Raw genomic sequence first — 26,657 nt, 5'->3', positions numbered from 1 at the left:
AGCTTTCACTTTCATGGTATCCCTAATTTTTTTGACGTACACGTGTCCTATCTCGAACTGAGAATTTACCGCCAATCTATGAGCAGGTATTATATCGACATACTCAGGAAACTCGGACACATCTGAATCTACGTTCAACATGTCCCCCCAAGGTTCATTTCGTAAAATAATGCCACGACTTAGGTTACTGAATGAAGGGCCGTGAACATCTTCAACCTCTTCTGGGCCTTCATCATCGATATCGTCCGGAACCTCATCAACATTAGGGTCACTAAAATCTTCAACGTCTTGATCAGAATCTTCATCATTATTGGCCATTTCTCTGACATTTGCCTCTGTGATTATTATCACCTCCGGATGTATTTGTAGACGGGGGCTGGGGGTAGGGTTGTTATACGCGTTACCAGAACAGGATTACTGAGTATTACCAGTCATTACAGTACATTTGCACATAAACGAGTATAAATGCAATATATCCATCTAAATATAATTTTAAGTGGGTCCACAGTACTTTACAACTGTAATTAAAACAAACTGGGATTCGATCCTAAAGCTTAGTAAATTTTTCGTGAAATTTTAAATTCACTTCTTTTGAACAGTACCACACGCCCGTGTGGTTAATTTAACATGCCGTGCGGCATGGGACACGCCCGTGTCCTCAACCCATGTGCAACATTGACTTTTAAACACGGCCATGACACACGTCCGTGTGGCCTGCCCGTGTACTAAACTGACTTTAAGACACGGCCGTGGCAACCAAGGCACACGCTCATGTGGCAAACCATGTGGACTCGAAATGAACCTTGTATTTTATAATTTACCAATCCTGCAAATTTCAATCCACAACCAATACAAATACCAATACTTAATTTTAAACACTTATCATGTATCATTATCAATTATCAATTTACTTATTTCATTATTACAACCACAATCCAATATAACACACTTAAGACATCCTAGGTACATACCATTACTGATAATTAACATGCTTTACCTTTTTGAGTTCGGGATCGGCTTATGATGCTGATTCGACGATCTGTCTTTAACCTAACCTGCGCACGGAAACAAACCGTACGCTGAGTATGAACTCAGTGGTATTTCTATAAACCGATACTTAAGTCAATAATAAATCATATATCAATGAACCTTGAGAATTCACTCTATTACTCCTAATAGTTCAATCATTTGTTTTTGAAATATAATGCTAAGATCTTCTTAATCACTTTCGATGAAATGTATACAATTTCAATGTTTGTTCATTATCCGTCGATTTTTCATATTTATTCAGTAATAACCTGTGTTCAGTATCATTTAGACATTCAGTAGCAGTCCATTATTCAGTAACAATTAGTTTTTCAGTACTTTTATTTACAATTCATTTGAGTAATAATATTATTCACCTTTCCTTCAATATTCTGTACTATCTCATTTCAATAACAGTCAATATTCTTAGGTAACAACCAATTGATCTTTATCGTTCAGTACTAGTCAGTCAACAGTAATAATCGGTTAATCAGTAATATTCATTTATTCAGTATTAGTCGTTTATTCTGTAACAGTCAATTATTCAGTAGCAGACAATCATTAATACTTTTCATTACCCCTATTAACATGACTCGGACCTAGACGGATACACGGATCCAACCCACACACCGAGGATAGTATACAGTGTTTCATCGGCCAAAGCCGGAATACACCGTAAGGGTAACAGTAATAGTAATAGTAATAGTAATAGTAGCGGTACACAAAGTACCTCATCGGAACAAATCCGGAACAGTCACAGTAGTCGACCCATATAGTGTCTCATCGACACACAGTCGGAATATCCCTGAACACTTCCAATCCTATGGCATGCCAACTATATCCGACTAGCCCGATACAATTAATAGGGTATTCAATAAACTTTCAAATTTTCAATTTCATTTGTAATTTAATTTCAATTCAATTTAATACATTTTTCCATATCAATCCACATGCAAATCAATTTCAATGCAATATACATTTTTCAATTTTCCACTCAATATCAATAATCACTAATAATTCATGAATTTTTATTCAATTCAATACCATAATAATAATAATAATAATAATAATACTTACCATTTATATAAATAATAAATTCAACAAATAATTATTAGATTCAGTTTATAGAAATACAAACCGTAATTCTCGAGTTTACTCGATATCCTCTTCCACTTTCTCTTTCCCCTTCTTCGATGACATTTTCGGCACTACGTTAGCTACGGAAAAATTTACATTCATTCAAAGTCATTAATATCACATTCTTAAGATTTTCATGTAACTTTTCCATAAATTCCAATTTAGTCCTTCCACCATAATCATTCTTTTTCTTCAAAATTAACTTAAGTTTTCATCTTTATACTTGCTTAAAATAAATTCCAACCTTTCATATTCAACATAAAACTTAAATTATGAATTTCTTTCAACTTAGTCCTTACTATGTCAAAACTTAACTTTCTTTTTATAATTTAATCATTTTCCCACTTTTAACTTAAATTCCTATCAATAAAACTCATAATTCATCATTTTATTCAACATGAATAATATCTAGAAATCTAATAACCATAATTAGGACTTTTGGGTATCTGCGATGTCCCTTCACATTCTAATTGGTCTGTCCATCCAACATTAAGATCAAAGTCAAATTTAACATTCCCAACAGGCTCTAAGTCTGCTAACTCCGCAAATAATTCAACTGGTTAAGGGTCTCACTCCTAGTCGACCATCATATTTCCATCATAGTACCCAAGTCATCATCATTTAACAGCTGCATTTCACAAAATTTGAACGAAACTGTAGAGACTGAAAACTTGTAAAATAATTTGGACATCGCCTTTCCACAACGTATAGCTATTTTCGCACTGATCTTCCTTTTCATTTCTTCTAGCTTCACATTTTTTTTGAATCGCAAACCTACTCTTTGCCGACTTCGAAATGCACAACCAACATCACCTTCTATAATTTCATCATCTAAAAGAACATACACCAAAAACACCTTATTATTCATATTGGATAGATTTTTTGAACTCTCGTACTAAACACAACAATTTCACCATTCTATATATGGTAGAGAACCAAGAGATGGAGCCATAAAGAATGGCTCCACCAAAATAAAATATTAAATATTAAATTTTTATATTAAAAAATATAAAAAGTACACTATAAAGTGATGGAGCCATTCTAAATGGCTCCACCAAATACAATATTAATTCTTAAAATTTTAAATTTAATTTAAAAAAACGTTTGAATATCTTTATTAATTTTAAAATTAAATCATTTATAAAAATTATATTTAAAATTTAAAAATATTTAAAATATTATAAACAAATAATAAATTTGAAATGTCATATCTTTAAAAATAATATATTTTAAATAATTTAAAAATCATAATTTAAAATATTATAAAACAAATTAAAAAATATTTAAAATTTAAAATATTATAAAACTAATAATAAATTTGAAAGGTCATATCTTTAAAATATTTAAATATTTTATATTATTAAAATATATATTTAATATTTAAAAATAATATTTAAAATTAAAAAAATAATTTCAAAATATATATTTAAAATTTAAAAAATATATATTATAAAATATTTCAAATATACATTTCAAAATTTTTAAAATTAATAATAAAAATAAGTAAAATAAAATAAAATAAAGATAAAGATAAAAACAAAACTTAAAAAAAAGGGACGAAAGTAAAAAAGTAAAAAAAGAAAGAAAGAAAGTGACAGGTGGTGTCAAGGGGAATCTGGTGGCGCCAAATTAATTGGCTCCACCAGAAAATGGTAAATTTATTTTGAAGTCCTTCATATTTCCAAAACTTACAGTATTTCCATGATATTTATACAGGTGGCGTCATTCTACATGGCTCCACCAAAAAATTAATTATTTTTTCATGGATGTTGACGTGGCATGTTGGTGGCGCCAAATCATTTGGCTCCACCAGCTTTTACTGCAGATTTTAGGTCATTTTGTATTTAATTAAAAAAATAAGTCATTTTAATAATTAATTAATTTTTTGGGTTATTTATTATAAAAAAACCAGTTAAGTGATAGATTTATGAGTTTGATTGTTAAATAAGACTATTTTGTAAAGTAATTTTAGTTAGTTTTAAGTTCAGGACTAAATCGATAAAGTATTAAATTTAGCAAAGAATATATGTAAAATTTAATTACTTAAGGGTTGTCAAGGGACTATATTGAATTCGACACAAAGGTATTTGGTGGAATTGTGAAAAATATGTAAGTTTCGATTTTAGAGACTAAGTTGAATAAAAGGTAAAATTTTAGGGTATAATATAAAAATTTATTAAAGGGTAATGTACATGTATTTGGATGTTATAAGGTATTTGAAGTTGATAATTGAATTAAATGATCAAGAAACAGATTAGTCGATAGACAAAAGTGGAAAAGAAAAAATTGCTGAGTAGTCTTTAGTGTCGTGGTTGCTGCTAATTCAGTTTAGGTAAGTTCGTATAGTGTATAAATTATACAAGGAATTTCCTAGATAAGATTCAGATTCAACTTAGTGGATGGGATGTTCAAAAACTTTCTCTAGCTGAAAGACTCATTTTGGTCAATTTTGTTTTGATGTCGATTCCTAATTATTTTATGGCGACGGTCAAGGTCCCCGTTATGATTTGTAAAGAAATAAAAAAAAATTGGCTCGTGGATTTTTGTGGGGGTCATCTAATTCAGGACGAAAGAAATCTCTAGTTAGTTAGAAAGACTGTTGTAGACTCATGGCAAATGGGGGGCTTGGGATATGACGGTTATAGGATCAAAACAAGATTTTTCTTATGAAGCTGGGCTTTAATTTGATTGTAAACATGGAGGCGTTTTTGGGTCAAAGTACTAAGAAATAAATATAGCATCTTTGGGTTGATACCCAAAAATATTAAACGTGCTAACTACTCTTATCTATGGAGATCTTTAATTAAGATTTGGGAAGAGCTGAAGAATGGGCTTGTCTGGATTGTTCGTGTTTGGCGTTTGGTTAATTTCTGGAATGATGATTGGGTGAGGGAAGCGGGGCCTCTAAAGCAACATTATATAGTCCATGAAACCTTAGACGAGACAACTTGGGTTTTTGATGCTGTTGTTTCAGATGGTATATGGAACGTACAATGGCTAGTTTCACTTACTCCTCAAAAAATGGTGAAGCAAATTTTGGCTTGTAAGGCACCGGTACAGGATGCAGGGGTTGATCATATTAGTTGGCATTAGATGTCAACGAGAAGGTTCTCGATAGCAGAATCATATAAACACTTGTTTTCTACTAATGTGCAAAGACATAATGTGAATAGCACATTAATTTGGAAGGTTATTGCACTACAAAGAGTCCGAGTTTTCTTATGGCACTGCAGCAAAATTGACTTTTAGCGGCGTTTTTTAAGGTCTTTAGTGGCATTTTTAAAAGCGCCACAAAAAACGCTACTATAGATAACGCCACTAAAGTTTGTGGCATTTATTTAAAAAAACACCACTAAAGGTCATGACCTTTAATGGCGCTTTTCCCACAAACGCCGCTAAATGTCATGACCTTTAGCGACGCTTTACCCAAAAACGCAGCTAAAGGTAATAAAATTTTTAAAAAAATTAAAAATCATGAAAAATATGAAAAATTTAAAATTCATTATCAAAATATTAAGAAGAATAATATCCATGATATAAATATAAAAATTTTCTATTAAAATTCATTATCAAATTAAATTTTTGATTAAAATTTTAACTAAAAATATTAAAATATATAATAAAAATTAGATTAAATATAAATATATCAATGAAATAAGGACTTAAATCATAACCATGTAAAATATAAGATATTATCATCAAGATTTACATCTTCATCTTGCTCAAATTTTGGTGGCTTGTACCATTTCTTGAACCATTCATCTTGTAGAATTTCAGGAATAGTTATACGCTGCCAAAAAGAACATGCAGAATTTCAACCAAAATGCACGCGCTAAAGCTTATACTGTGATCAAAGATTGCATGTAATCACAAATTTTCATAGGATGAATTGAATTTGAAACTTACGGTAAGAGGGTTTGGATCAAGAATACGCTTAATCAAATTCCTAGCACTAGATGAAAACCACGATGGACAGCTGAAAGAAGCCTCCCAGATCTGAAATTTATCAAGGTACAAACAATTTTAATGAAGTTCTCATCTAAACAGATTGGCCAAATCTGGAGGGTACTTACTTTCTTATACAAGCCTATAAGGCTTGGCTCATCAAAAGGCAAATAACCAGCCATGAGAACAAAGAGAATAACTCCGCAAGACCAAATATCAGATGATGTACCATCATAACCTTTATCTTTGAGCACCTGAAAATAAAAATATCAGATACCAGAATAAAAAGGGGAAAAAAAAAGAAGAGTTGCATCAATACAGCTAATTATTTTCTAAGTTCATGAGTGAAAACCTCAGGAGCAACATAATTTGGAGTCCCGCAAGCAGTGTGAAGCAACCCATCCTCCTACATTTTCAACGTGTCAAAGAAAATAAAAGATTACACTACTAGACATGGAGCTTTCTATCTTTTCCTCCATTATTGATAGTTAACATTTATAAGACGTTATTGCCAACTAAATGCCTTGACCATCTGTTTCAGCCATTTTCCCATACAAATTATTGGTTTATAAATGGATTTAACCGTTTCGCCATATGAATTCCATCATATCTTCTTAATATGGAAATTTTACCATTTTCGCCATACAAATTATTGTTTCAGATGTTCATATCATGTTGTATTTTAATCGTTTTTCTTATATATCGTATCCAAAATTATCAAATATAATGTTTACTACAATGTTAAATTAGACTGCCTATAATATTAACTCTGAAATTCATGATGACTATAAAATTCTGCTTCGCGGTCCAGAACTGACAGAACATGTCGCAGAGCACTGAACAGTGGATAACCACCTGTTCGATCTGCAAAGTAAAAATCCCTCTGCTTCTAATTTGACATGAAGTTCACTTGGACCTTCGATATAGTAGCAATAAACAACTATTATCACAGTTCAGCCAGGAATCATCCATGTATATGTACATTCACATATAGTGTATATATACACTAATAGATATAGTCAACCTATTCTTTCTTCTTCATTTTTTAACTTTTTAAACAAGACTGGACAAACAACCATGACATGCAACATGATGATGCCTGTCAAAGTACAAGGCTAACTCTCACAGGACAAAGATTACCTCATCTTATTCCTATTATCTTTAATAAATGAGATAAGGATGATGCATCCATAAAGGAAATTGGGGGAAAAAAGCCAACAACAGCTGTTACTTCAAGACCCAAGATCAAGACTGTATGCTAGGACACTGCCACATAAACCTAAAGACTTTAACTACATAAAGGCTTTCCAACCTAATGAGAACATCAGATGAATTCAATGTACAGAAAATGAATGCACCTGATGTTAAAATCAATGCGTAAAAAGTCCCTATCAGAACTATTGTCAATAATAATAGATATTGAGGTGCTGACTGTTAAATATTTATTCAGTTCCTGCAAAATATATATCGGAAATTATAATTAAGGGGAATGGCAACGACTACTGAGATAAAAATGTCAGATAAATGTTGTTTGGATAAAAAAAATCAACTCTACACACCAACCACGTCAAATCAGATCGAAGTTGAAGAACAGAAAAGCTGCCTACCATTCCAAATAAAAATATCATAGCCAATGCAGTTGCAATGGACAACCATGCACCCGATATCGATGCCTCTGTCAAATCTCTAGGAATTTTCCTACAGAAAAATAAAATAATAATTGATGAAAATCATACTACCACGACACTTAACATTTACTTAACCATACAATAGATATCCTTGAAAAAAAACAAAACAAAAAAAAAAACCTTTAAGAAAAGAAATTTTAACCAAGAATTTCAGCAGATGACTTATGCTATAATTGGTAACCTCAACGTGAAATTGAAATTTGAAATGCATTTATAAATTAAGGTTAAATTTTGAATTCATTGCTTAATGTATATATTAATGAATTTAAAAAGTAAACATAAATGTTATATTTACGTATATTTTATTACACAAATTACACTATTTTGAATTTGAAATTTAAGCTCTCAAAAAACTTAATCAGAGAGATAAACCTCAATAGCTTTGGACGAAGAATTTTAGCTCATACGTCATATTACTAACGAAGTCTTAGCAACCAAACAAGAATTTATCAAATTTATTGAAATAAAAATATTATCTTTAATAAATGAGATAAGGATGATGCATCCATAAAGGAAATTGGGGGAAAAAAGCCAACAACAGCTGTTACTTCAAGACCCAAGATCAAGATTGTATGCTAGGACACTGCCACATAAACCTAAAGACTTAAACTACATAAAGGCTTTCCAACCTAATGAGAACTGACGATTGTTCAACGTGATTAGTAATCGCATCAGGGCAAGATTGTGCTTGTAGAAGCTCCAATCGGTTGAATGGTGGTGCGAATTGTAGTATGTAGTCCTCATCTGAATCCAACAAAAGAAAAAGAACAATCACACAGTCATTATTTAAAATATTAGCTCCATAAGATTTACTAAGATAAGGAACTACAAAAACTTCCATGATGCTCCAAGTTGATTTTCCTCAATCATATAAACTACTACATATTTCTACCAAAAAACAAACAAAGTGGTGAAGTTGAAGCCACAGAGTAGCGAAGTTGTTGTATTGGCATCGCAGACCAAAAGGGTGCTGATGATACTTGATTTTATTCAATCTTATAAACAATTATACATTTCTATCAAAAACAAACAAAGGGGTTCAAGCACATGTTGAAATGGAAATGGAAATTAGAATCTTACTCTCTTTGACTGTTCCGTAAAGCCAGCACAGTACCTCATTAGCAAATGCCAGGCAGACTCTTCCCTAACAGCCAAGTGCAGCACCCTTTAAAAAACAAATAATGCAAAATTTAATTAGATTGCTGAAATAACCAACTTACTTTCGCTTCTGCTCTCTTTTTGGGGGCTCAATCCAGTTTTCACTTGCAATTTTCTTGATGTCAAACTTGTTCTCGTCCTTTAAAAAGAATAAAAACAAAAATCAGCCATTAACAAAGGGAACTCCTAAAGTACCGAACATAGCAAAATGCAAACAGAAGGCACAAAAAAGAGTAATGTTTTTACCTTGTCATCATCAAATCCATACAATTCAGCAGCTACAAAAGAAGAACAATGTTAATTGGCTGAAAATGAATTCACAAGTAAAAAAGGAGCAAGAGAGGCATACTATCATCCATCTTGAATTTAATTGCATCCTCAGTAAATTTCTTCATCTTGGCATCAAGTTCCGCTGTCGCTGCTTCTCCCTTGGCAACGATTCTATCAATGTTTTCATCCGTAATTGTGCTATCCTTGGAGCTGAAGACCATTTCAGCACCAAACCTCACCATTTGAAGCAACTCATCTTTGTTAACAGCTGCACAAAACAAGAAATTGAATGCTACCAGACAGACTCAAAGAATTGTTGCATCAAGCTAAACAATTGCACTGCAAAGAAGCTTCTTACTCTTCTGCTCTGCTAATCGTCCTTGTTGAATAACCAGAGCATCTAGAGCAAGCTTTTTATAGGCCCTCTCAATCACCTTTTCCTCAATAGTGTACTGTTTCATGATTAAAAAAATAAATAAGGTTACCCTATTATAGCTAACTTCTCAACAAGTATGAAAGACAATTTTCAAACCTCCGTGCAAAAAACGGAACACTTGAACTTCCTTTTTTTGACCAATTCTATGGGCCCGATCCTGTGCTTGCAAATCAACTTGCGGGTTCTTGCAATTACCCTAGTATTACAAATCCAACAAGGAGCAGAATATATAATAAAATTGGTATATGCTTACCAGTCACTATCATAAAGGATCACAACATCTGCTGTAGCAAGATTAATACCAAGGCCTCCAGCTCTAGTTGATAACAAGAAAACAAATTTCTCACTTCCTGGCTTATTAAAAGCTTCAATGGAAGCATCACGATCTTCACCACCTGTATTACCATCAATCCCACAATACTGGTATCCACGAAACATCAAATAATCTTCAAGAATATCCAGTAGCCTTGTCATCTGAATACAAAAAATTCCACAGCAAAATCGTAAGGAAGAAACCTAGAAAGTAAATGACACTTAAAAGTAAATTATGTAAATAAATTTAAAATGTAAGAATAACATAGGGAAATATATAGACCAATAACCAACGCATTCATGGACACCGCAGAGGTACCTGTGAAAATATCAGAACTCTAGAATCACGCTCCTTCAGCTTTGGAAGTAATTTGTCCAAGAGAACCATTTACCTGGAAATAAATAACTAAGGTCAGTTTTCATTCAGCACCAAAGAATTCAATATCTTCCAGGAAGTAAACTTACCAGCACTGGTAACAAGATGGTCTCCTGTTGTATATGGAGGTCCAGGTTCAGCACCTTGGAAAAGGTATGGGTGACTACAACATTTGCGCAGCTGCATTGCAATGTTCAGAAGACGCTTACGCTCTCCACCAGCATTTACAACCTCAAGATCTTTTTGCAGCAAAGCCCTATAGTACTGTTTCTGCATCTGGGACATTCCTACTTTCAGGATAGTTTCCTTTTTAGAAGGCAAACCGTTCTCAACATCTGATTTCAATCTACGAAGGAGAAACGGTCGAAGAACCTAAAGATGCAGAGACAGAATGTTGCTGGAAATGGGAAATTTGGGGGCAAATTTTGAGAGTTATTTGGGAGATTTAGGGACTAACGAGCGGGTAATCAAAAATTGGGGTTTTTGATTTTTTTTACTGCGTTTTCATTAAAAACGCTATTATAACTCAATTTTTTGTCCTTAAAACGCCACTATTGATTAATTTTAAATTTTTTTATTTTTAACATATTTTTTTTATTTTTCTCTTTTGGAATTTTTTTTTAATTTTGAATATTGAACTTTTTAATTGAAATATAGACTAAAATATTAAATTTTAAATTTTTTAAGTTTTTTTATTTTTTATTTTTTATTTTTAAATTTTAAATTTTAAATTTTAAATTTTTTAATTTTTAATTTTTGAGTTTATTTTTTATTTCGGTTTAATGTGTAATTGTAGACGTGAAATTCCAATTATGGTTTAAATGTATAATTGAAACTTTAATTTTGATTTAATCATACACATTTAAAAAAATAAATAAATCAATATATTTTTATATTGAATAAATATAAATATTTATGTATCCATGCAATATATAAATATAAAATGATGTTATATCAATAATTGTGTAAAAGAAAATAAAAAAACGTGGAGACACAAATATATATTTTAAAAAGAAAATGAGTTACAATTAAAAAACGTGGAGACACAAATGAGTGCAGAGAATTTTCGTTTGTATAAATAAATATATATTTTAATTAATCAATATAGATAAATATTAAAATAGTATAAACAAAAAACTATTAATAAAATTTAAAGGTAAACTTATCATTTAAAATATTTTCCACAAAATATCCCTTCAATCCATTAAACAATATAACACCTTATTAATATATAAAAAATATTTTTTTATCAAAACTAAGATATCTATTATCGATAACAATAATTAATTATAGGGTTTAGGATTTAATTATTGAATATGATTCACTTGAGATTAACATACTATATACCCATGGCCATTAAACCTTAAACCATAAAACCCTAAACCATAGACCTTAAACCTTAAATATTAAACCGTAAACCAAAAAATAAATTTAATCAATATTAAGTATTGCTTCCATAATTTATTATGAACATAAGCTTTTACATTAATATATATGTATATACACAACAACATCCATGTGATTTTTTTGGGGTTAAGGTTTTAGAAGTTATAGTTTTGTGTTTAAGGGTTTAGTATTTTAGGGATTATAGATTAGTGTTTATGATTTTTTAGGGTTTTAGGGGTTATATGACTTTTAGCGGCGTTTTACCAAAAGCGCCTCTAATGCTCTGACTTTTAATGGCGTTTTACTAAAAGCGCCACTATTGCTCCGACTTTTAGCGGCGTTTTACCAAAAGTGCCGCTAATGCTCTGACTTTTAGCGGCGTTTTACCGAAAGCGCCGCTATTGCTCTGACTTTTAACGGTGTTTTACCTAAAGCGCCACTATTTCTCTATTTTTAGCGGCGTTTTACCAAAAACGCCGCTATTGCTATGTGTTTTACAATTTTTGCGACTTTTTTTGATAAAACGCCGCTAAAAACGCTGCTAAAACCCTATTTTCCTGTAGTGTGGTCATTTATTTAGGAAAGGCTGCTGATGAATGAGGAGCGCACTCGACGAGGTATGTCTCATGTCCTTTTTTGTGAGCAATGTGGTGATCTGGTGGAATCGTCACTTCATGCAGTTAGGGATTGTGGTTTTGCACAAGCTATGTAGAAATCAGTTCTACCACAATAGTGTTAGGGTCCCTTTTTCAGCTTACCAAGAGATAAATGGGTTATGTGGAATATCAAGAATGAAGGTAGTTTACTGGTACCTAAAGATAAGTAGGCTACTTTCTTTTCTATTACATGTTGGTTCATTTGGAAACATAGGAATGTTGCTTTATTTTTAGTGGTTCTAATGGGAGTAGTTTAGAACTTATTAGCTCAGCTTTGGCGTGGACTAAGTCTTTGGGGGTTAAAGGGGTTGTTAATCAATGGGCGTGTACAACCAGGACAATTGGTAGATGGCACCTACCGGAGATAGATTGGGTTAAAGTCAATGCTGATGGATCAATGTCAAGAAGTAACTCGAAGGTATCTGTAGGAGGGGCAATGAGAGGGCCTATTGGAGGATGGTTGGTAGGTTTCAAAATGGTAATAGGTATGAATGATATCTTTCAAATTGAAGCCAGAGCGATCCTTGAAGGATTGAAATTGGCTTGGAATAAAGGATTCAAGCGAGTTGAATTGGAAAGTGACAACACAATGTTGATTGAGACTATTTGGAGTGGTCTGACACCAGTAAGTAGTGTTGATAAAATCAGGAAGATACATGATTGATGCTCCAAAACTTGGGAAGTCAAATTTAGACACATTCAGCAAAATGTCAATAAAGTTTGCTGACTGCATAACTAAGACAGGTAGAGGTGAAATTGATCAACTGATTATTCTAAAAACTCACCGCACTATGTGAGGGGTTGGCCGGAAAAAAATATTAAACAATCATTATTGACGGTTGATAGTTTACACTAGAATTGAAGTCCGCTTACTAATGTTCAAAGTTTATGTTGTACCAAAAGAAATGAAGAAATTGGAAATTTAAATTCAAAGTATCAGTATGAAAAGAAAGAGGAAAACAAAAAATAAAAAAAGGGAGATGGTAAAGGATGGTGACAAGTATCAAATAGCTGACTTTATTGCATCGTTGAATTCAATGATTTTATGGTTTCCAGTCTCTATCTTAGAATTTCTTTTGGTTTAATTTTAATTTCATCCTTGCAGTTTAAGAAAATTAAGACTTTAATTTCTAACAAATCAGTTGTTTAAGAAGTTACTCTAATTCTTATATCAGCAAAATAAACATGAAAACCATTTGTTTAATGTAATCAGTCTTAAGACAATGCACCTAATGAATCTAGAACTCCAAATTTATTTAAAAATTAAAACTACGGCCAACTTTCATTATTATTTAATTATTTTTTTACGCAAATCATAAATTAATAAATATTATAGGCTGTTTTAACTTACCTAATCATTTCTCCTCTAAACAAATATATAGCCAGATAATACCTTAAGCCAACCACGTTCCTTCCACTAATTTAATATTTAAATTAAAAGAAATTAATCATTAACAACCACTCCAGCTTGTGACAAAATATATATGTATTTGGATAAACTTGTGTCACAATATTAAGACCAAATTCATGCCATAAAACTCAAAAAATAAAAAATAAAAAATAAAAAAAATAAAGCTATCCTCCATTTCTATTATCTTCTTCTTTGCTACCCTGCAGGCGCTATCAGTATTGCAGGTGAATTCACAATCCACAGATTCATGCAATTCCAACCTAAATCTTGATTTACCCTTTGATACATCTTTGCTTAATTGCCTTCCAGTTTGGAGCCGACATGATTTCATCCTTAGAGTAAGTTTTGTTCCTTGTAATTTAACAGTATGTGCATGTACCGTGATTTTTTTTCGTTGCGTAATTTCGTCGTATACTTGGAAGAGTAGATTATCGTTATTGAATGTCTGAACTCTTCCGTCGTGTAGTACGTCAGGAACTTGTCGAACGTTTGGAACTTCGTTCTGTCGGCTCCCGACACGAATTCCTTCGTCGCGATGGGGTTTTCGACGACAGGGCAGATGGTTGGTTCGAGCGCCGTGGTTGGCTGGGTCTCGGCGGACGGTAGTGGAACCGTGAAACAGTACTTTCTGGGAGGGCAGCGGCCGAATTTAGTGGTGGCTGATCAAGGGAACCTGACGATCGTGGAGAATTCTACCTCCATAACATCACGATCGTCGCGTGTGTACTTGGCGTTCCAGTTGAACACAAGTCAACCACTGTCGCGGGTGTTGTATTCGGTGGGGCAAATTGGGGTGATTCCATCTGCGCCGGCCTTTGCTTTGGCTGAACACCGTGACAAAGTCTCCACACTCTTGAATTATCGTACAGGTAATTAACGTAACGGGAATAACTTGAAAACCTCTACGTTCGGTTTTAGTTAATCTATGTAAACAGTAGCAGCTTACGTGAATTATCCAAATATATTAATTTTTAATCATAATTATCGGATTACGTTGATTTTTGTAAAATTCATTGAATTAATTAATTTTGAGACTAGATGCGTTTTTAGTGGATACGGCAAGAAAACGCTTTTAATTTAATGTGCTTTCAAGTTTGGCTATATAATTAGATATTAGTATTTATATCTTTGAGTCTCGAATTTAATTCCTCTCCTATTCATATTTATATTTTTTATTTAATATTTCTTCAAACGTTTTAAATTTTTTTAATTAATTTTTTAACATATTAGTTATTTGGTTAGATGATTAGATAGTTACATCATTGAGTCTCAGAGTTTGATTTCTCTTCTACTCATATTTGTATTTTTTTTTCATGATGTTGCTTCAAGCTTTTTTTTAATTAATTTTTTTAACATATTAACTCCTTTCATTAGATAGTTAGATAACTGAGGTTCATTATTTTTATAAGCATATTAATATATTTTTTATTTCATATTATTTCAAACTTTTTTTATTTTTAATTAATGTTTTGATAATATTTTTTAATTATTTTTATAAGCATATTATTATTATTCTTTCAATTAATGATATTTGTAATAGTTATTTGATTTTATAAATAAAAAATAAAAAATACATTATTTTAAAAAATAATTAATATAATATTAGTTACCATAAATTCAAACATGTAAATAAATTTTTTTAATAAAATTAAATGTAATATCTGAGTAATTAATATAACTAAAAAAAAGTAAACATTCTAAAAATCAAAGAACTAACTAAAACTCAATACTTTCATATACACTCTCATACCTTATTTTATATTATAAATGAGTCATCAAATTTTTATATATCCAATTAATTAAATAAAAAATTATTATCAAAATCTTAAAAAAATAAATCATTTCATGTTTAGTAAAGTTTTTGATTCACTAATAAATTTTTTTTCTGAGGAAATTATTTGCAATGGAACAGGCACAAGTGCATCGGATAGCCAACATTCAAGACTAAGGAAGAGCCATGGAATACTGAATATGCTAAGTTGGGGCATATTGATGATAATCGGAGCCATGGCTGGTCGCTACTTCAAGCAATGGGATCCCATGTGGTTTTATTCCCACGCCGCTATTCAGTCATGCGCCTTCCTGCTGGGCCTTGCCGGTATCATTTCTGGTTTCGTCCTAGAAGATCGTCTCGATGCCGAAGTCGACACCCACAAAGCTCTAGGCATCCTCATTCTCGTGCTCGGATGCCTCCAGGTTAACAGTCCAGCCATTCATATATATTCGATTAAGTAGATTCAAATTAATCATATATATATATATCTAATACGAAGAATGGAATTGGATGGTATATAGGTAATGGCGGTATTTGCAAGGCCAGGGAAGGAATCAAAGGTGCGTAAATACTGGAACTGGTACCATCACAACGGGGGCAGAATTGTGATACTAATTGCAATAGCAAATGTGTTCTACGGGATTCATTTGGGTGAAGATAATGGAACATCATGGAATGCTGCCTACGCTGTTGTTATTTCTATGTTATTTTTACTTTCTATTATTTTAGAGGTTAAATTGTGGAGGCAAAATTAGTCAACTACTTCATCTCCACTACTCTTTTTTATTTTTTAATTAATGTTTTTTTCTCTCTTTAAATATAAATCCTCTCCCCATTTCTCCATGTAAGTTATGAATTTTGTTTTTATATTTTAGTTTAATTATTTTTAAATTTTTATACTTTTCAAAATTAAAAATTTTAGTCATAATTAAATAATAATTGTTAAATTAGTTAAGTGAAAATTTGTTATTCCCGAAATCTTACACAATAAATATATTATCATCATGTCAGCCTTTTATTTTCATATAATACTAATAGAAAAGTCAAATTATTTTAATTAATAGATTTAACCGCTATCATTTTAATTAAAATTTAAAATTTAAAATTAAAAAACCATAGATATTGCAATGATCAAATTAAAGAAAAGGGACTAAATTCATAATTTTAAAATATGGAGGATAGGATTGAAGAATTCAAAAAGTTCAAAACTAAATCCATATTGCAACTAACCCATAGATATGGTACAACTTTTTCTTTTCGAAAGTATAGACAGTACAACTTGCCGATATTATTTGACTTTTTCTATATAGAGGGAGCAATAAGCAATTACATAATTTCAAAAATTCGACTCATTGGCCTGTACGATTAACTTTGGTTTAATTATGGTCTAGGCTCCTCAACTCTTTAAACTTTTGAAATTTATTTATTTTTATTTCCTTGTTTGATTTAAGAAGTAAGATCAAATTGATGAAGCTGTTAAACGGACTGTTGTTAAATTTGAATATATTGTTTTTTAATATTCAAAGATTTGATTACATGAACCAATTGAGCTTTAATTTATAATATATGTTTATATTAAACATAAATCAATTAATAGTCTCGTCAATTTAGAGGTGTTCATGGGCCTAACATGAAAAATGAGTCTAAAATATTGTCAAACTCAACCCGGATAAAAATGTTATAACTCAATTCAACTCAGCTCAAGCGTATTAAATTTTTTATATAATTTTAAAAAAAGCATAATACATCAAAAATACTAAAAATATTAAAGATAAATGTTTCTCAACAAATTGAAAATAAATTTAAAATGTCTTTATACTTAAATAACACTAAAATAGCTACAACTTAACAAATTTTGCCTCTAAAATAGTAGCAAAATTAACAATAAAACAAGAGCTATACAATATTCAAACAATAATAACAAAATATTAGCAATATAATAGTGAAATGATAGCAAAACCGCGACAAAACATCTTTTTCTTCTTTTTTTTTTCAAATTCGGGTCCGGCTGAGATTTAAAAACCTTACTTGAGACACGATCTATTTTCTAAACGGGTCCTTTTTTTTACTCAAGCCCATTTTTCAAGCCTATATTTTTATCCAAACTCTCTCACTTTTCAAGCTGGCCTTCAGGCCAGGCCACAAGTCTACACATCAATTGAATTTTTAACTTTCAAATTAGACAAGTAAAGTGACTGAATTCTTAGAATTAAAAGTAAATGTGCTAAAATTTAAAAGTATGAAAAGTGCAGAGACTGAGGAATAATTAGACCATTACTTTTAAAATTTATAAGAGTTCAATCAAGAACGAATAACACAAATTTTAACTCATATATTTGGCTGGCGAATTTTAATTTGTATATTTTAGTCAGTTTTAGTTATTACGGTTTTCAAAATTTGAAAATTTCAGTATTTACTCCAACAAAAACTATTAAATATGTTTAGTGAAATTTCGAAATTTGACAAGGATAAGAAATAGAAATATCAAATTATAGAGACTAAAATTCATAAATTTCGCACAGTAGAACCAATATAGGTATTGGTTGACATAAGTGAAAAATTAGGGCGTCCCATCATCAACTACCTAAAAGAAGTTTTGAATACCTTTTCATTATTCTTAAAGAAAACCTTCTTAGATATTATAATTTCATATATTGTCCGGTACTTTGAGCAACTTTGTAAGCAATAGCAGCTTCCTTCAACCAACCCAATCTACAGCACCACTTTTAATAATTGTGAAAAATACTATATTAAACACAAATGTCTTGTACGTCCCTAACAAAATTTTTAGCTCAATTTATAAGTTCAATACCGGCTTAAAAATGGGATTAAAATTTTATCCAATCTCGACTCGAATAAAAATGTTAAAACTCAAGTCCGGCTCGTTTCATTCGTATTAATTTTTAATTTTATTTTTTATATAAAAATTTAGTATATATAATACATTAAAAATATTAAAATAGATATTTCTCAATAAGTTAAAAATAAATTAAAAAATATTTATACTTAAATAACACTAAGATAGGCGTAATTTAATAAGCAAATACTTCTAAAATAGTAGAAAAATTAACAATAAAACAATAGTTATACAATCTAAACAATAACAATAATATAATAATAACATAATAGTGAATTGACAACAAAAGAATGGGAAAACAACATCCAAATAGTGAAAAAAATAGCAAAACAGGAGGGGATTTTTTTTGCAAAGTTGGGTTGGGTCAGGGTTGGGCTTGAGGCTAAAAAATCTTACCCAAGGTTAGTCTTGTTTTCCAAACATGCCTTATTTTTTGTTCAAACTAATTTTTTGGACCTATATTTTTGTCTAAACCTTCATTTTTCGAGCAGGCCTTTGAGTCAAGCCAAGTCAGGTGGCCCGGCCCATGGACAAGTCTATCTAATACTCACTATTAGCAATTATATTTCAGAACATCCCTTGAGTCATTTAAAAAAAAGATTAATCGAGTTAAATTTTGAAATTCAATATATTTAATGATTTGTGTTTACTTTCGGTTTATCTATATTATATATAAAGTGACTGATTGAGATGATGTTATGAGTCAATTCAACACAAATTCAATTGTGAAATTATTAAAATAGCTTTCTTTTAAAAGATAGTTAATATTATTATAAAAATATTTTCATCTTTTTATATAATTTTCAAATAAAACAATTAAAATTATTATTTGAAAATCAAACACAAGATCATAAATTAATATAGAGAATCCTTATCACTCCACTAATGATTATTTATTGATATAGTTTTATAAATATATTTTTAATATAGAAAAACAAAAAAAAATTAATTATTGTTTTCGAATCAAAGCATAACAGCTCTTAATAAAATTATCTCTAAATTCTTTAAAAATAGAATATACTTGATTTAATTTATAAGAAAAAGTAATAAAGTTTAAGTGTGTCAACAACCACCACTAATGACCAAATTTTGATAAGAAACCACAACTAACGTTCTCAAATTCTCATAATACAAACAAAAGCATTAGAATATTTTAGAATGTCATTTTGCTTTACACCAAGGTTTCAATTATCAAAACGTCAATAGCTGGCGAATGCAAATGCAGCCCTCTTTATAATAAAAAAACCCATTGACTGCTTTGGTCTGCTAACAAACATTAAAAAATTTATTTACTTTCTTTTTCTTTATTAATAAATAATCTTCCCTTTGTTTTCTCTTCTTCTACAATTTCATTTCTAAGTTTTATAGAAGCAAGAACAATAGAAGACATGTCAAGTCAATATTCCGATGGTGGCGATCCAAATGGGTGGTGGTTTGCTGATAATGGCGGTGGCGACAGCGCTTCCACAACCATTGTTTGGATCGTGGTGGGGATATTAATAGCTGTTTTAGTTCTTGTGGTGGCTTATTATGTGGCAAAGAAAGGCAAATGTTGTGGTTTGTGCTTCTCCTGCAACGTTGAGTGTGGCCATAGGCACCATTGTCAGTCCAAATGTTGAAATTATTAACTCTAATTACCCCAAAAAACAAAAAACAATGCATGTTTGCGTTACGAGCCTGCACTTTATGCTCCTTGGCATGGAGTGGGCATATACAAATAATGTATCTTTTGTTGTAGTTTCATTTCAATTTTATGTTTTATTCTGGAAATCTTGTCAAATTTAATAATACAAAAAATAGTGATCAATGCTATTTTTAGAATTATTTTCCCTTGTATTGATCTGGCCATATGGGTGCATTTGAGATGTTACTTTCCAAATATTCTCAGAAAAAATCAAATCTAAATTAATAATTAAACAAAATTCTTCATGGGAATTTTTTTTTATAAAAGATAGAATATGTTTTTATTCCTTTAGGAAAAAAATTTATTTCTCTTATTCAAGGATTTATAGTCGAATCAATGGATGGTTGAATTGATCTCGTCAATCCGATTAATTTAGATGATTTAATTAAATATATTATTAAAAATTTATAAAAATATTAAAAAACTGATTTAATCAATTTTTTAGCCCAATTCAATTGGTTTATATTGATTTATACTTCAGTTGGTTTAAAACTTTTCTTCAAATCAATACCTCGACCAAACTCAATCCGACCATCTAACCCAGACCAGCTCAATAACCATGCTTTTATCATAGAAATTGAGCAAATTTTTTTAGTTATAAATATTTTCTTTTTTCTTTTCTTACTAGCTATATAATAAAGTCAAACAATTGCATTATTTAATTGTTTTAAAATAAACCATAATTCGGCATGATTAATTATAGGTGAATGTTACAAAATATATACATTATACTTTGGTAAAACTTATGATAAAGTATTAAAAAATTATTTTACCAAATCTGGAATCTGTTTTGAAAAATGCTTACTATCAATCTCAGCTCAACCGATATGTTACATTAAAATAACATATTGTACTAGAATCAGCAGCAAATTTTCATGCTGCATAAGCTATATATATTATTCACAAAGCTACATTTAGTTCCCAAAATCAATTGACTTAAAAGAAGAAATGAGACTACTTGCAGCATTCTAATTTATAGGCCATATAAACATGCTCACAAAACATTTTTAATTTGACAAAAACGACTTCATCTCAATAAATCAGTTCATTCCCCTCACCCCTCTATTTTATTTTGTTAAAAATGTTTCTTTTTTCTCGAGAATTCCTACCTTGAGATAAAATGGGTCAGAGAGTATCATCAGCGAGTCCTGATCATGATTTCATCTGAAGGGATGACGGAGGAAGGATCTCGTTGGCCTTTTCCTCATTTATCTTCTCCGGAAGCGGCGGCATTTGTTCCATTACCTCTGGCAACTCATTTAACCTGAAGTAAAAAAAATATTAAAGAAAGAATGTACATCGCATATTTATTAGTATCGCAACTCAACAGTTTACTTTGTCGCATCATTTGCCTCAGATCCACTAGTGCTCGGGTCATTTGCCTTTCTTATTTTCACTACCCCAATTTTAACATGAATTTTGGTTTGCTAATACAACCTGATATGCAAAGAAAATAATCCCAAAGAAAAATAATGTGCAAAGGGCAAAAAGAAAAGGTCCTGCCAACCTAAGCTGTTTTTTCATATTCATGATTTCCAGTGAAAGAAACTGATTAGGTTAACGGACCTGAAATCACATTGATGTTGATAGCAATGACAACGTTAATGGTATTCCTGACAAGTAGAAGAGTCTATGATTGCCATCAATATACTGTTATACGGGACATTATAATGAAGTTGAGAAACTTAGGCATGCAAAAAAATGCAACAATGCTGATGAATATGCCCCTCCAATTAACATTAAAATAAAGAATAGGTAGTACAAATTTAAACTTGAAACAATAAGGATGAATAAAAACTCTTGTAAAACATAATACCTCTTCAAAATAAGTGAAAATTTTCCCTTCTGTTTGCTAAAAATAAGTCATGGGAGTGGCAGTGGCTAAATATTACTAATTGAATTAGTTTATTATTAACTCATGTACTAAAACATGCATAAAAAATAATACTCCAAGTTAATTAAATGAATCTAATTTCGACACATAACAGAGAAAGCATAGGCAATAACGTACTCATTCAAGATTGTAAAGATATTGTCCCGGGCTTTGCATAAGAGTTCTATATTATCATGTATCTGTATGGGAAAAAAAATTAGTAACAGCAATCAATAAAGAAGGCAAATATCATTAGTTAGCAGGCAGATAGCTGCTGTCACAAGCTTCTGATAATAAAATCGACCAATCAGTTTGCTGTAATCATCGAATAACTTTCATTTACATAAAGTGCATTTAGACAGTAAATTGACATCATCTCATCAGGTGCTTGTAAATAATGTATATATTATATTGAAGATTTCAAAATTCTATGAAATACAAAGGGCTTGTTTAATAAAAAAACGTAGAGAGATGACCACTTGAAACAAAATGAAGCAGTACTATTGAATGCAAGATTAGAAAATATCAACTCAAAACAATGCAGGGCAGATGTACACGTGCACAATTATTGATGAAAATTATAAGACAGTATGTTTCACCTGGAAAGCTGACAAATTTGCTGAAATTTGATTAAATATTTGAGCATTTTGATCAAGTAGCTCTCCTGTTGCACCCCAAAAGGCTGAAAAGACATAATTCAAATTGAAAGGTGTAAAAAGCAAGATGACTATATTGACATCTTAAATACAATCATCGATCCTTTTTTTTAACAGAACTGCTGTCAATTTTAAAGCCAAACCTAAGCTTTATCTTCATCATGGTCACTGACTCTGATTAACCCAAAGAACCACCATGTGTATGCTACTTCAAGTCTTAAGCTTGATCCTTTATAATCAATTTTTTAAAGAAAGATATAAGCTATTGTTTTTACGCTGATTGAGCAGAAAAAATTCAGCTCGAAGTTTCTAACCAGCCATAATTTTCATATTGTTTTAGAAAGTAGAGTCATCTGTAATATAATTCTTAACCAAACCTTTGTATGGGATGCCATCATCGTTGTCCATCTGGGTAATTGGTGATACATATGAAGGACCATTAGGCCTAGCTGTTAAAACAGATGTAGACTTCGCCAAAGAGTCTGTACTTCTTTCCTGTGAAACAATGTCCTTATCAACTTGAACTATCAAGAAATCAAGCAATGTATCTAAGAACTTGGATGCAAATCTGCGAACTGCATAAATAAGAGGGCTGAGGTAGCTTTAATAGGAGGGTTAAGCAGTCCAATCACCCACCTGAGCTTAAACAACAATAGGCTAGAACCTGGAAGAAAACGCCTAATACCATCCGGAAATATCTAAAACAACCCAGACAATTAGTGTGGACACACGTGCAAAAGATATTGTAGAGTTGAACATGCTAGGAAGAAGCCCTTCTCTGAGATAGGGTATATTTCACTTTCAACCACATGTATTTAGTCATAACTTTAGGTTTAATGCATCTGATAGTCAATTATACATGCACCTTACACAGGTAGATAATTCCATTACTTTGTTACATACATGCCCTACTTATATGACCTCAACTTATTATCTGGTTGCTCTCCTGCTTCTTGAGACATCACAACCTATTTCAAGAATTTCAGTATGCGTATGTAATAGAGGATGATGAGAGTATAACATGGAATGCATGCGAGATGTACACATTTCAAGTAACTTTCAAGTCAAGAATGATAAACATACAATCTTCAATCATAAGTAAAAGCCTTAAGACCATAAAAGAAAAGGATACAGAATTCATTGAGAGAATAAGAAACTAGTAAAGTTTACCACAGAGTCTAGTAGTTTCATTCAAGAAACAATCATAGGGATTGAACTTCTTTCTAAAGATACACTTCAAAGAACCAAGTATGAAAAATAAAGCAGTGCAGAGATACATTGCACAGATCAATGATACTAGCATACAAATTTAGACAAACATACCCTTCTGTCTTTGCTTTTCCTTGTTGAAATATGATCCTCTTTCCTTCGTTTGCCATTTTCCTTCTTCTGCAAACAAATTCAACTAGGTGGTTATTCAGCATTCGAAAACAATTCACGTTTATATGCATAATTACAATACAAACATAAGCAAATGATTTTGAGAAATTTTGCACACAATATGCCATACACAATTCAACCATAAAACTAACATCAAACTCATGATCCAATACCAAAATCAGAAAACTACAATATTTAATTTAAACAAGTAGGAAACAATAACACAAGGACCTCAAATATTTAAACAGAAACAACAAAACAAAAAGATATTCCTTAAATATAGAACTGCAAATTTTAGAACCGTAAAAGTGCCAAGATATCCTTGACTCATACAAATAATGGAAGTTCATTTATAATAACACCTGCTAACAGTAAAAAGATAAAACTGAAACCTAATACAACTAATTTGACCAATGTAAGGCTTTAAGCATCAAATAAAATTATAATTAACATTTAAACTAGACTTGTCTTGATTCCTTGGTTGGCGGCAGGCTGGTGACCGTACAAGTCACAAGTTTTTGAATCATGAATAGACTAGGGAGCCGAATCTTATTAAACTTGACAAATGCAACTCTTCACCACAGAGTTTTTAAACAGAAACTCCTGAGGTTTAATTTGATCCAAAACAATGAAATTGTTAAAGCTATAACCAGATAAACTGTTTTGGAGGACAACTTTTTGTGTTATAACAAAATACTTCAAGCTTGGACCCGAAGCTTCGATAACATACAATTTGAAGTGATCAACTTACGGTCATCCATCTGCAGCGCAGTGCCACATCCCGAACTGTTTTGTCCTTCAACCTCATTGCTATCTTAGCATAGCGAACTATGGTTGAGTCAGATGCATACCTGCAAACAGCAAAATATATATAAAAATTGTACAGGCTTTCATTAATCAAATGCAAGTTAAGAAATAAACAAGGAAAACAACATGGGGCACAAGATAACAATCTGGAACTGCAACACAAAATGAAGCCACACACATATTGCCATTGCAATACCAGAAATCAATGCACTGTATTATAACTAAAGCTAAATAATTAATGGGAAGAGCTTTGACTTGTTAAGGTGTAGAACATTGAAATATAATTCACAACTACTTATGCAATTGCAATTATCATCCTCACCATCCATGTTTTCATTGGTCATTCTGGACCTCGTAACTAATAGTAGTAAGTTTATACCATTTATTTAAATCAATGGAAAAATAGAGCAGCCTAAGACCTGAGGATGGCAAAAAAGGTAACTAGGAAAAATGTTTACCAAAGCCGAAGAAATCTCGGATCATAATGTGCCAAAGGTTATTTTGTAACGAGAACTACCCGTTTCTAAAGCATGTAACAGGTTCATGAACAGCTACGTTGACAGATGCAATGAAATGCATTTTAGCAACAAAGAAATATAGAAAGAGCAAGATTATCTCTTCATTTTACTCGAAACGTTAGAAAACATAGGCGGGGAACACATACACTCAGTAGAACTAAAAATTTACATCAACAAAGACAATACTTCACTTTTCATCTTAGGATGGACATATAAAAGTTAAAATTAGTATCATTAATTTACTCTTGATGTTTTTACCAACCTCAACATACTTTTACAATCCTAAGAAACCTGAAGATAAACATTTTTCCACTTTTAACTTTAAAAAGCTAATTATATACATATATATATATATATAGAGAGAGAGAGAGAGCGAGAGAAGAAACCGTTGATCACCAAGTTCCAGAACAGTAGCAGAAATGAAAGGAACTAAATGATAAAAAGAAGTTCAAAATTAAAGTGAGAAAGACAGAGAGGGAGTTACTTGGCGAGTAAATCCTCGAGGATAGATTGCTCGTCGGGAGTCCAGTTTATGGAGATGCCCGGGTTATGCCTCAACGCCGCCTGCGTATCAGCCAAGCCGGCTACAAGGGCCGAGGTATTGGCTTCGCTGCTGTTCGAAATGAGGGAAATGCCATTGGCTATTGTAGGAGGAGCCGTTACCTTCTGGTTCGACAAACCTTTCTGATTATTCCCCGTTGGATTCGCACTTGCGGCCATTAATCAAAACCAATATATGTATATATATAGCAAAAATATTGTTGTGTTGCTCTCGAATTGTAAGGTTGGAATACTTGGAATGCTGAAATTGGAAATTTATATATCCCAAGTAATTATTGGAATTAAATGTAAGCATACAAATTTAATTAATGAGGAAAAGGAAAAGAAAGAGGAAGTGGAAGTGGATGAATTCATTTGCAAAGGGAATAGAAACGAGGGGGAGCCATTTTCCATTGCCAGCTTAAGAAAAGAAAAGCGAATCTTTCTAATTAACTTTTGCCTTTCTCATTTTCCCCCCGAGAGAGTGACAGAATATTTATTTGTCTCTCTCTTTTTTTCGTATATTTTCTCCTTTTCTCTTAACCTTTTTGGTTTTTAACAGCGCTTTCTTGCTTTCCCGGTATCCACCAAAAATAACTTGTAAATGTTATATCCAGAAAAATATATACCATATTAACTAAAATCTCCGGATAATTTATTTAATTTAAATCCCAAGTTAGTTATTTTTAAAATTTATTAATTTTTATATAATAAAAATAACATGGCAAATTTTTTTTGTAAAATAATAAATAGATAAGAGTTAACTA

At 31.3% G+C, this 26,657-nt stretch overlaps 4 protein-coding genes across 5 annotated transcripts; 1 reads left to right on the top strand and 3 right to left on the bottom strand.

Moving 5' to 3' along the window:
- Positions 1 to 5,794: 5,794 nt before the first annotated feature.
- LOC107922848 (CBL-interacting serine/threonine-protein kinase 21) lies at positions 5,795 to 9,492 on the bottom strand. Of its 2 annotated transcripts, XM_016853042.2 has the most exons (10): positions 9,304 to 9,492; positions 9,201 to 9,232; positions 9,017 to 9,093; positions 8,877 to 8,885; positions 8,426 to 8,540; positions 7,716 to 7,806; positions 6,461 to 6,514; positions 6,237 to 6,362; positions 6,070 to 6,159; positions 5,795 to 5,953 (listed from the first exon to the last, which is right to left on the bottom strand). In XM_016853042.2, exons 1-10 carry the CDS (start codon positions 9,328 to 9,330, stop codon positions 5,831 to 5,833), a joined length of 744 nt encoding a protein of 247 aa, XP_016708531.1. In that variant the 5' UTR covers positions 9,331 to 9,492; the 3' UTR covers positions 5,795 to 5,830. The 2 variants fall into 2 exon arrangements, with proteins under 2 accessions (XP_016708531.1, XP_016708532.1); XM_016853043.2 differs by lacking the exon at positions 6,461 to 6,514.
- Positions 9,437 to 10,360, bottom strand: LOC107922849 (ISWI chromatin-remodeling complex ATPase CHR17-like). The gene is made up of 5 exons (XM_016853045.2): positions 10,292 to 10,360; positions 9,914 to 10,134; positions 9,757 to 9,845; positions 9,583 to 9,676; positions 9,437 to 9,492 (listed from the first exon to the last, which is right to left on the bottom strand). The coding sequence occupies exons 1-4, from the start codon at positions 10,358 to 10,360 to the stop codon at positions 9,666 to 9,668; spliced, it is 390 nt and encodes a 129-aa protein (XP_016708534.2). The 3' UTR covers positions 9,437 to 9,492; positions 9,583 to 9,665.
- Positions 10,361 to 13,905: 3,545 nt separating this feature from the next.
- Positions 13,906 to 16,423, top strand: LOC107923151 (cytochrome b561 and DOMON domain-containing protein At3g07570). Its single transcript, XM_016853365.2, has 4 exons — positions 13,906 to 14,139; positions 14,268 to 14,670; positions 15,714 to 15,997; positions 16,097 to 16,423. Exons 2-4 carry the CDS (start codon positions 14,337 to 14,339, stop codon positions 16,328 to 16,330), a joined length of 852 nt encoding a protein of 283 aa, XP_016708854.2. The 5' UTR covers positions 13,906 to 14,139; positions 14,268 to 14,336; the 3' UTR covers positions 16,331 to 16,423.
- Positions 16,424 to 20,973: 4,550 nt separating this feature from the next.
- On the bottom strand, positions 20,974 to 26,457 carry LOC107923171 (uncharacterized). The gene is made up of 7 exons (XM_041081269.1): positions 25,835 to 26,457; positions 24,777 to 24,876; positions 23,969 to 24,034; positions 23,023 to 23,140; positions 22,589 to 22,671; positions 22,128 to 22,189; positions 20,974 to 21,380 (listed from the first exon to the last, which is right to left on the bottom strand). Exons 1-7 carry the CDS (start codon positions 26,068 to 26,070, stop codon positions 21,269 to 21,271), a joined length of 777 nt encoding a protein of 258 aa, XP_040937203.1. The 5' UTR covers positions 26,071 to 26,457; the 3' UTR covers positions 20,974 to 21,268.
- Positions 26,458 to 26,657: the final 200 nt, after the last annotated feature.

The sequence above is a fragment of the Gossypium hirsutum genome, chromosome A11 (genome assembly GCF_007990345.1).
Source record: "Gossypium hirsutum isolate 1008001.06 chromosome A11, Gossypium_hirsutum_v2.1, whole genome shotgun sequence".
In the NCBI taxonomy this organism is placed as follows: Eukaryota; Viridiplantae; Streptophyta; class Magnoliopsida; order Malvales; family Malvaceae; genus Gossypium; species Gossypium hirsutum.
This window is presented reverse-complemented; position numbering and strand designations above follow the sequence as displayed.